Source organism: Dysidea avara, chromosome 13 (genome assembly GCF_963678975.1).
Source record: "Dysidea avara chromosome 13, odDysAvar1.4, whole genome shotgun sequence".
Taxonomy (NCBI): Eukaryota; Metazoa; Porifera; class Demospongiae; order Dictyoceratida; family Dysideidae; genus Dysidea; species Dysidea avara.
This window is the reverse complement of record NC_089284.1, coordinates 4,173,207-4,182,203: the sequence shown is the minus strand read 5'-3', so window position 1 is coordinate 4,182,203 and position 8,997 is coordinate 4,173,207. Positions and strand designations below refer to the sequence as shown.

The window sequence follows — 8,997 nt, the reverse complement described above, 5'->3', positions numbered from 1 at the left end:
TTTAGATTATAGGTATGGCTCTCCGCAGCATTTGTTAATGGAAAGGTTTGGGTAGATACAGAAAACCAAGCACATGATGCACCCTCTCACAATTGTACAACAATAGGTGCATGTATAATAATGGTGAAAGTGAAATTTGAATGACACAAGATTGAATCTGAGAGCATTTTCAATGGAAATTGTGTACCTGAATTAAGTATATATTAACTACACAAGTAGATGAATCAAGCCTTTTAAACAGACCAGTTCACTTCATTGTATGTATATAGGTACAGGCAGATTTTTCCATAACAGAACCAACTATATGCTTCCAGTGAATGTTCTATTAGAGTAGTTAGGTGACTGCTTTATTAGAGTATCTCGATCTTGTACACCTCCAATGCTGATCCGGGTCCTTGTTGCATAAACTTTAGCATAAATCCACTGATAATACCTTGGAAGGAAGTTTATAAGGTGGTTTTATGAGTATTTGTATTATTAGTGATTATATAATTATGCTAAGACAAAATTTCATTATAATCCTCAGCATATTGATCAAGTAAAGCCTAAAAGTGAAAGGGGGGCTTCTTCCCCCCCTTGGATCTGCCCCTGAATGGAACTATCCACTTCCTTTTATCGTAGCATAACCATTTTTGTATAGAAGTATATTAAGGACACAAACAGAGCTGGTGGGTATTTTTGCCATATAGTTAGGGTCCGCAATCCGAAAAATCAACTTTTTAGAATCGATCCCCCTACCATTGTGGGATGTTCATTGTAGCATCCCATTACTAGATCCACCATGAAACCGGAGGAATGATTAGTTTGTGAGATGCAAAAAATATTTTTAAAATTTTGTAAAGAGCAGGATAAAACTTGCTACTTAGCTACAGAGTATTCACTGGGTTTCTGGTACAGGATTCTTTCTTTCAAACAGCAGAAAATGAAACACTGAATTCAAACTGCGCTACCAGCCAAGACAAGAAAAGCCAACTCTTCCTCATAGTAATGTGATAAGGTTGGATGCATAGTCTATCTATGCTGTTAGTCTGGAAAGGATCTGAGACTTCTCACCATCTGGGTGAAGAGCGTCAAAAATTTCGTGCGTCATTTCAAGGGATTCTCTCAATGGTGCCAAAATCCTTTCCAGTACTTCTGATGCCACACTGGTCACCTAATTTTGTTTAGACCAATGATAAATGATGGTTAAAAGTTTGGTAGCAGTAACATTTGGTGTTTCTGTGATTTCATATGATGCAGTATACCAGCAGCTCACACCCAGCTTGAGTCCAAAATAAAAGATTTTGTGCTTTTTTCAGTTTGTTTCGGTTTGTTTTGCAGCATAATGGTGATGTAGAGTGATCTAGTGAAGATTTGAAGCTGCTGTGGAGCGTGAGAGGTGAAGTCAAATTTGGACGATTTTGCTGCTTTCCTTGATGAATAGCTTAGAGCAAGGTGTGGAAGCTGTGGATGAAATAATAATTGACAACCACTGCTACAAACATTCAGGGACATCTTTGCCATAGTTTTAGTCAATAACTAATGATTGTTGTGGCTGTAGAAGCGCTGGAAATGGCTAGAAAGTGCGACACAATTATTTAATGCTGCAGAAAATTTTGATGCTCGTCACCCAGATGGAGAGAAGTCTCAGGTGTTAACAGCATAGATAGACTATGCACCCAACCATATCGAAACACTATGAGGAAGAGTTGGCTTCTCTTGCCCTGGGTGGTAGGGCAGTTTGAAATCGAAACTTCGTATTTCTTTGTCTGATTTTTCAAAGAAAGCAACCCTGTGCCGGGCACCCAGCAAATCATTCACTTATTTCTGTGTGTACATTTTAACTAAAACAACTCTGGATATGATCTGACTAAGTAGTATGTTTCATCCGGTCCTTTGTGTGGAGCATGAAATTTTAAAAATAAATTATGCATCTCGCGAGATACTAAAAATGATATTTCTGTGAAGATAACAATCATGCCTCCGGTTTCATGGTTTATCTAGCAATGGAATACTACAATGAATATTCCACAATGGTAGGGGGATCGATTTGTCAAAGTTGATTTTTCAGATTGCGGACCCTATGGCATACATGCCACTAAAAAAAATTTCATTGCATTCTTTTACTCCTTAGGAAGATTTTTATTTTATAAATGTTAGATTTGGCACCAGATAAATCTTTTTAATACAGTGCATTCTTTAAACAATTATCTGAATGTTTCAATTATCTGAATATCAAGGTGTCTGTCCAATTATTTCATCACTATAGTGTGTGTTCTATTAGAGTAGTGTAATGGAACTCTGGATAGTGCATGTAGAGGTGCACCGATATGGAAATTTTCCAATATACCGATAACCGATATATTGGCTAAAAAATTACTGATTCCGATATCTGAAAATAAAAGGTTTTTAGTATGACACTACAATAAATGTGTAAAAAATGTGGCAAAAAGCTTAAAAGGTGGTCACCAAAACCTATGTAAAGAAAAAAACAAAGAATAGTGAAAAGGTGATGATAAAAAGGTGTGCAAAAAGAAAAAAAGTGTATCCACTTCAGGATGTGAACCCTGTCCGTTATGAAAACCTGTACAACTCCAATCTCACGCTTTGACCATTGTGCTACCAAATCAACTATAGTATGCATTGGACAACTATAGTATGCATTGGACAACTATAGTATGCATTGGACAACTATAGTACTTATGTGTAATATCTGCTAAAAAGTCAACTTTTCACCGATACCGATATTGATATTGGTGCACCTCTAAGTGTATGGGTTTGTTATCCAACTGATCTGAATAATCCCATACGATTTCCAGGAGAAACTGTTTCCCTCTCACACAATGTGTGGGCAAACTAATTTTTCTTATGAAATTTATGTTGCAATGAATATGTACAAAGTTATCTAGTAACATGCACTTGGAACTTATAGCTAATGGGTACACTGTTCATTTACTATGTTTTAAATGAAAACCTTGTAAGCAATGCATCAAATTACCATTAGGTACATATGATACATCTAATAGATGAATTTAATTGCTGGAGAAACTCAAGAAAGTGTCATATTTTTAGTGTACACATGATATGTACATGATGTGGTGTGCAATATTGATTATGAGTACATTATAAGTAGAAATATTTGTTTGGTGTACAATTCCAGTATGCAAGATATTTATTGAAATAGCAGTGGTTATCGGTATTGTAATCTATATAGTATTATTGTGCAATTGCAATATAAGGAAAGCCCAGTTTAGTCAGTGTTGCTAAGCTTTTATACCTGTTCCATAGGCTTTGTTAACCTATTCATAGTTCTTCGATATCGATGTTAACAGAAAGTGCCCTAGCTGGCAATGAGGATGCTCTTCTTTATGATATCTCTCGTGACATTTAAGGAGAAACTGTGGGATCCATTTCCAGCTATAGAGGATACTCTAATAAACAGTCCCACATATAATGTTTAAGAATCCAAACTTCCAAACTTCAGCATCATCCCATGGGTACTTAGCTACATACCCTGTTATATATTTTTTGCAAATTAAATGCACATGGTCCTTTGTATCAAGGATGGAATTACACAAATTCTTGAAATTTTGGCTAATTTGTACCCACTACAAATACGTATTTCAAAACCTTTTCATTCAAATGTCTGACACAATATTTATGGCCAATCAAAAAAGATTTCTCCTAACCATTTCTTTGGGCTATACAGTACTGCAGTACTATATGATATATTTTCATGTTTTCTTTCATTTGGTTTTGTAGTTCTCATATTCACCAAGCAACATACTGCTGACAGATAGTTTTACTGACAAGTAGCAGCGGTCATTTAGACTCCAATAGACTACTATACTTACAATGTACTGACCTAGGTCACTTGCCTCGACCCACTGTCCATAACCATTCGTGCGTACAAACTAGTTGTCTACATACTCAACTATATAGTATGTACAGGTTGTAGGGTTGAACCCTAATAAAAACAGCTAAAAAGGAAAGTGGAGTTTTTCTCAAGAAAATTAACATTTCAGCCAACAGTGACAGTAAAGGTTTCAAGAGCAGACATTTCCATTAAAAGTTTGGGAAAAGGCTGTAGTAGGCTGTGCACTCATGGCTTCCTAAGCCCTTTGACTGTTGTTACGCAGGCTAGCAGGAAGACCGGATAGATGTGACTTTTGATTTGACATCAGATACCATATAACTGCAAACCACCTACATTGTTGCCTGAGTCAAAAGTGTAATTAGTGTCTGCAGCTAGCCTCTGTGGTCTGCAATGATAGTCAAGATGAATAAACAGCTACAGCTTGTTACACATCTCTATTATATCAAGTATGGCAAAACTTGGAAGCGAAATAGGCAGCGAAGATACATCTTCATTAGACAATGCAGTGCATTACAGGAATTTTAGTGACACAGGACCATATGTGTAGGAATTATTCTTAGTTTTGTGTTGAAAATCACCAGATTTGCCTGCAGTGTTTGTTTCCATTTACAAAATTAATTGTCTTACCTGCGATCCTGGAAGAACTGAAAAGGCTGAATCTCTCCCAATTCTAATTCTTGTTGTGTCAGTGTAATACTAGACTATGTCAAGACCCTCGTAATAATCATTGGCAGTTTGCAGCTATGTAGAAACTAGCCTTGTGAATCCATTGTGAAGGTGCTTTTTGTTGCCATAAAAAGTTTTATATAATAAAATTTTGATGGCAGCATTTTGGGACATAGACTAAATGACACATATTTTGTACAAGATGTGTGTCATGTGCCTTTTGGAGTTCAAACAAACATCCACTCTGTGTGTCTTTACCATTTTTTCATCTCCAGTTCTTCACGTCATCATCTTCATGCATGATCTATACCCTCTACCAGAGGCTCACTCAAGAGATCGAGACACTCTAATAAAGCAGTCATCCTAATACAACAATGATATATGATATTCTAGTCACATATAGCTATATATCATAGCTTCAACAATGACAAAAACTACTAAAACAATCCCTGATTGAAAAAATATGATAACATAGCTATCCCACTAGGGACCTATGAAAAGACCTGTAAACACAAGAATCATAACATTCATCATACAACAATTGTTTGATCAATCCACACATTTATTTCCTCAACACTCCAATGATGTATTCCCATGTGGGTCTATCCCACAGATCTATATTCCAGCAGAGCTTGATCATTTCAGCATGTACGTCACTAATACTCTCTGGGATGGTAAACTCTCCACTACTGATTATTTGTTCTGCCTGTTCTATGCTTACACCTTCTAATGGTAATTTACCTAAAAACACTTCATAACATAGTACACCAAATTGATATACATTTCCCGGCCCATTAACAGCATATCTGAAATTGTTCTCAGGATGGCAAACCTGCCATACAATTTCAGGTGGCACGTAGCACAATATTGACAAGCTTAAACTTTTCTTTCCTTTAAACACACCCTCCCGATTAAACAACTCTATGCAAACCCTCCTCAACTCATGGTCTAACCATACTACTTTACAACACAGCCATGGTAAAACCAATTTGTTTTCCTTGAGATAATGTAGTCCGTACCCCACTTGAAGTAACAAGTCCACTTTCTTCTCCACGGTCACTTTCATCTTGTGCGCTACATGATGTAGTGTTATGCTACCAGCATTCCTGTAAATATCAATCACTTATAATATATATATATATATATATATATATATATATATATATATATATATATATATATCTCATCAAATTACTCTCACCTCATCACTATTGCCTTCATTCCATCACAACAATATCCGGCAAGCTTTTGTACATTGCAGTGGTCAAGCTTGCCAATTGTAGCTGTGTCTTTCATCAGATAATTCAGTGGGTACTGATGGCTCCGTGTTAGCACTGTCACAGTTTCACCATTAAAGCTGCCACTGTAAACACATTCACCTCAACCGTACACCTTACAATTTATAGTAGTTAACTAACCGGTACACATCTCCCTCTGATGACAACTCCACTACTTCAGTTATCATGATGTCATCATCTCTAATCTCCCATTGGTTGGTATCCACACTTTCTTCAGAGCTGCTTTTTATCATAGCAAGAAACTCGTCACTTTCACTGCTGGCTGTTCCAATGTTTGTGATAGTGCTGCAGCTCTCTAATCCCAAGAAAGCTGTTGGCCGCAATTCTATCACTCGTTCCATCAGCATGATCTTTTCTGTGAGTCTTTCCTTGGACACTGCCAGATCCAATCCATCAATTGTGATCTTTTCCTGTGTTGTATATATTTAGCTATGTTATTCAACTATCACATAACATGGCATTTTGTTCACCTTGCTTTTTGTCCCTGTTAAATCTCCATCAAACACTTCCTCCACATCCACTACACCTGAAATTGAACACACATTCGAGCACTCACCTGAATCAGTTGTACAATCCTGAACGAGCGCCATCAAATTCTCCCCATCAGAGGTCGGGATGGTATCAGAGGCATCCTCCATTTCTTTTTCCACTGAAGCAATGGTTCCTTGCTGGCTAATTCTGTCACTGGCTGCTTCGGATGATCCATCTTCCTCCACTGTTCTGGTGATGTTCTCCTGTACTTCAGGGATGAAGCTCCTTATCAACACCTCCGTGATGCGGCTCCAAAGCTCCCTCGTTGATCGGATGTTACGAAACGTTGATTGAAGAAACCTGACTATGCGCTGGGCCACAGCCAGTGTGATGCGAAATCGCTTCAACAGCACTCTCAAAAATCTGCGAACTAACGCCATGTCACTTGCAAAGTAACTAAGCATGCGCGTCTATCACGTGCAATTTATAGCGTCCTTACTACCATGGCAACAAGGAAGCGTGCGTGTGCGCTTGTTGTACTAGCTAGTTATCAGCTGGAAAGATTACTGTATCAGTCTGAGTGATTTACATCAAGAATGAGTCACTAAAGTAGCTTTCCCAATTTGTGACGTCATAGCGTGGCCGAACGCCGTCGGCGCAAAGTACTGTACAGTCGATTGCAGAATTGTAAAATTATAACTAGCTTAACTACCAAACTAAGTACTTTAACTACAAAACAACCTTAATTAATAACTTAGTTCAACAAGTCTATGCCATCTTCTGGGCATAAGCCATAATGCCTCAGGATCATTTTGGCATTATATCGCCAGAGAGTAACTGACAAGCGCTGAAGCAATTGTTTCCTTGCTAACTGTCTGGGAATACCACTTTAACAGTGGTACGGTCGGCAATCGTTGATAAAGCAAAGGGTGTCCAAACACCAAACGACTCGCAAACCAGGGGAAAAAATTCACCACCATGGTTGTTAACAGTTTCCAAATAATGGTCATCCTTAGCCTCCTCATCGGCAGCAGCAGCATGCAGCAGCGGAAATAAAGGAAGGCTGAGTTGTGCACCTGACAGAGAGGTCAAAGTAAGCAGGACGGCCTAGAGTAAAATCAGGATGGTAAATGTCCCCAGGACGAGATTGTTGAAATTTCTCTTCCGTGCCGTAAACATTCCGTGGGCTGGAAAAGTATTTGTAGTGACGCCGGATCAGAGGAAAAAGATTATTGTGGTTCAATTGCTGTTGAATCCGTGGCAAGGACAATAATATTTACTCAGAAGGAGCCTTACGGAAACACTCACGGTACGGCATACTTTTTTCAAGAATTCTGCAATCGACTGTAATTATATGGTGGCCGTTTCCCGGGAGATTCTCAGTTATCATTACTAGGGAAAAGCCTGTGTAGCAGGAAGTCAGAAACATGTTATTTCCGAGAAATTTCTCACTTCTCGATTATTTCTCACGTATTTCCCAAATACTTCTCATTTCTCACTTATTTTCTTGGTTATCGTGTGTTCTCAGTTGCCTTCCCCAGTCATGCTTCCCATTTCTCAGTTAGTTACCTTCTCAATTATTTCCTTGATTATGAGTTCAAGTTTTTAGATCAGATTTTTGAAAATCTGTTGTGGGTGGGTGGTAAAACAATAGCTATCCCAGTGTAACAAAATTGATGTTCATTGTAGCTAAACTAAACTTTAATAATGATTATATATCATAGGCAATAATAGTGCCAGCATGCACTTCAGTTGCCTGGAAGGTATTGTAAAAATGTCTCACCACACACATGCTGGCACAACAGATTTCTGATAAAACGTCAATAAGTCTCTCCATAATCACTATGTCTATATAGTGGGGTGATGTCCATTAGCTACAAGATGGACAGTTCATAATTAGGCCACTCCAATAGGTAATTATGTTTCTGGTCCTTTGAAAATCAGTCTCAGGTGCGGGCGGGCGGGATTCAGCAACAATGAAGTGACTGCTCAATTAGAGTCTTTTTGTGATTTACTGACTGTTCTATTAGAGTATATCGATCCGTACTAATGCACTCTGCCCATTTCTTGCAGGTTTTCACTGATAAAATACAAACCATGACACTTAGGTAGTTAGATTTAGCATACTTGTTGCAGCCCAATATTTGTTTCTGAAATCCAGGTTTTTCAAAAAGCATGTATTTCCATTCTCCAAAAAATGATGCGGGCAGTGGACCAGAAACATAATTACCAATTGGAGTAGCTCCTTGACCATATTATGCACTGCATTTGTGGGCAATCCAAGAGAGCCACAGCGTAGGCAGGGCCAGGAAAGTGGGGCATTTTGCCCTGGGCCCCTGTTTAAAGATCGATATACTCTAATAGAGCAGTCAGATCTATTATTATTATTATTATTTTTAGTACTTGGTTATATAATTAGTGATTATTGTACAGAACTCAAAGTTGAGTGTAAAAGTACAAATTAATCGTAAAGATTACTTAAACTGTTCTTGAATAGACAAATTCCATAATAAGGCTTTATAGCATATAAAAATAACCGTTGCCCCTAGCAACCTGGATTTCCAATATTTTTAGGTGATAACGTTTAAAGTAACTTCTCCAAATTTTGAAAGGGTAGCATGTATATGTGATAAGATATGACATTTTGAAATTTGGGGTTTTCCCATACATTTCTATGTGAGAGGGCTACAGTTGCCTCTTCTGGGC

The 8,997-nt window shown here is 37.9% G+C and overlaps 1 protein-coding gene across 1 annotated transcript; it reads right to left on the bottom strand.

Annotated features, from left to right (window-relative positions):
- Positions 1 to 4,695: 4,695 nt before the first annotated feature.
- Positions 4,696 to 6,780, bottom strand: LOC136242965 (kinase suppressor of Ras 1-like). Its single transcript, XM_066034467.1, has 4 exons — positions 6,291 to 6,780; positions 5,941 to 6,230; positions 5,724 to 5,885; positions 4,696 to 5,628 (listed from the first exon to the last, which is right to left on the bottom strand). The coding sequence occupies exons 1-4, from the start codon at positions 6,753 to 6,755 to the stop codon at positions 5,085 to 5,087; spliced, it is 1,461 nt and encodes a 486-aa protein (XP_065890539.1). The 5' UTR covers positions 6,756 to 6,780; the 3' UTR covers positions 4,696 to 5,084.
- Positions 6,781 to 8,997: the final 2,217 nt, after the last annotated feature.

What these genes read in the sequence shown, in the direction of transcription:
- LOC136242965 (XM_066034467.1), bottom strand. Translation starts at nt 6,755, where the DNA reads ATGCTTAGTTACTTTGCAAGTGACATGGCGTTAGTTCGCAGATTTTTG. An exon ending in TCAGAGGGAGATGTGTACCG is followed by an intron (nt 5,886 to 5,940) that starts GTTAGTTAACTA and finishes ATGTGTTTACAG; the next exon opens with TGGCAGCTTTAATGGTGAAA. An exon ending in ATGAAGGCAATAGTGATGAG is followed by an intron (nt 5,629 to 5,723) that starts GTGAGAGTAATT and finishes TGATATTTACAG; the next exon opens with GAATGCTGGTAGCATAACAC.